The 2,256-nt window shown below is 25.6% G+C and overlaps 1 protein-coding gene across 1 annotated transcript in view; it reads left to right on the forward strand.

Moving 5' to 3' along the window:
• LOC102671487 (actin-related protein 3) overlaps nt 1-2,030 on the forward strand; it is a 2,870-nt gene extending 840 nt beyond the window's left edge. The window contains exons 2-6 of the mRNA XM_006615398.2: nt 54-234; nt 322-636; nt 774-1,088; nt 1,176-1,394; nt 1,464-2,030. Coding sequence (XP_006615461.1) covers nt 54-234; nt 322-636; nt 774-1,088; nt 1,176-1,394; nt 1,464-1,643 — 1,210 coding nt within the window. The 3' untranslated portion in view covers nt 1,644-2,030. The remainder of the gene's footprint in view (nt 1-53; nt 235-321; nt 637-773; nt 1,089-1,175; nt 1,395-1,463) is intronic.
• The last annotated feature ends 226 nt before the right edge of the window (nt 2,031-2,256 follow it).

The raw sequence follows: 2,256 nt of genomic DNA on the forward strand, positions 1-2,256 counted from the left end.
TTTATTATTTGTTTTATTAAAAAAATTATTCATGATTATTTGTGAGTTTACAGATATACAAAGCTAGGCTTTGCAGGCAATAAAGAACCTCAACTTATAATTCCATCTGCAATTGCTATTAAAGAAACAGCAAAAGTTGGAGATAATAATGCTAGAAGAGTTACTAAAGGAGTTGAAGATTTGGATGCTTATATTGGAGATGAAGCTTTTGAAGCTACTGGCTATTCTGTAAAAGTATGTTACATATTATAAATTAATATTTTCATTGAAATATATAATGTTTTTTAAATAGTTTTATAATTTATATTCAATTTTGTACAGTATCCAGTTAGACATGGATTAGTAGAAGACTGGGATTTAATGGAAAAATTCCTGCAGCAATGTATTTTTAAATATCTTAGAGCAGAACCTGAAGATCATTATTTTTTACTTACGGAACCACCATTAAACACTCCTGAAAATCGTGAATATACTGCAGAAATAATGTTCGAGTCATTTAATGTACCAGGTCTTTATATTGCTGTACAAGCAGTATTAGCATTAGCTGCTTCTTGGACAGCTAAAACAATAGAGGATAGAACATTGACAGGTGTGGTTGTTGATAGTGGAGATGGAGTTACACATGTAATACCAGTGGTATGTTTAAAAAAAGAGAAATATGAAATATATATATAAATATAGTGTAAATATGTGAAATATAAATTCACATATAAATATATAACAAAAATACACAAAAAATATTTTGTAATTAACCAATTTATTCTATTGCTCAGGCAGAAGGTTTTGTTATAGGAAGTTGTATAAAACATATTCCTATTGCTGGTCGCGATATTACATATTTTATTCAAAGTTTATTACGAGAACGTGAAATTGGAATACCACCTGAACAATCATTAGAAACAGCTAAAGCAATAAAAGAAAAATATTGTTACATATGTCCTGATATTTCAAAAGAATTTGCTAAGTATGATAGTGATCCTACTAAAATAAAAAAATATGAAGGTGTGAACAGTATTACAAAACAACCATTTGTAGTGGATGTTGGATATGAAAGGTTTCTAGGACCAGAAATATTCTTCCATCCTGAAGTATATTTATTTAAATTTAAGTACAATAAAATAAAAAAAGAAGCATAATCATATTTCTAATTTTATTATCTCTTTTTTATTTTTTAGTTTTCTAATCCAGATTTCACGACACCATTAAGTGAAATTGTAGATGATGTAATTCAAAATTGTCCAATAGATGTTAGAAGACCATTATATAGCAATATTGTATTATCAGGTGGTTCTACAATGTTCAAAGATTTTGGTAGACGATTGCAACGTGATATAAAACGAATTGTTGATGCACGACTCAAACTTAGTGAAACATTAAGTGGAAGTCTTATTACGGTATATATTTTATATATTTTAATAAAAAAAAAAAAATAATATCAATATTTATGTTTCATTTTATTTTAGCCAAAACCTATAGATGTCCATGTTATATCACACCACAAACAACGTTGGGCAGTATGGTATGGTGGTGCTTTATTGGCTAGTGATCCAGAATTTTATACAGTCTGTCATACTAAAAAAGCTTATCAAGAATATGGTCCCGGAATTTGTCGCTATAATCCCGTATTTCACAGTATGGTGTAAAATAAATAAGAATACAAATGACGTTATTATGGACCAATGGTCTCTGAATTTTAAATATTTTGTTAATAAGTTGATCGATTTCTACTTTTTTCATCTTTGATGATATATTTTCTTATATAGTATTTCTATCGTAATTATTATTACTAATTGTAATAAAATTATTGAAATACGCCAATATCACACTAGTAAACGCACACAAAAAAGAAGTTTTATGCTCATCAATTATTATATTGATATATGCCAATATTCATATGTCATAAAAATACAGAAAATTATTTAAAAAAATAAAGGTCACACTGCATTAGAAGCAATGATTAAGAATAGTCGATAAAATTATAATACAAAATGATTGTATAGATCTGTATATAAAATAAGTCTATTTGAAAATAATAATTCTTTTTTAATGAATCATATTTATAAAATATATATTTTACATTGTTCTATATGAATACATTTAAGATACTAATAAAAAAAAAACTATAATTCAAAAATAACATTTTAATACAAATATTGAAACAATATAGTTTATTTATTAGTTATAGTATGTGTATGTAGGTATGTATATATATATATATATGTATATATATATATATATGTATATATATATATATAT

Source organism: Apis dorsata, unplaced genomic scaffold, assembly GCF_000469605.1.
Source record: "Apis dorsata unplaced genomic scaffold, Apis dorsata 1.3 scaffold_223, whole genome shotgun sequence".
Lineage (NCBI taxonomy): Eukaryota > Metazoa > Arthropoda > Insecta > Hymenoptera > Apidae > Apis > Apis dorsata.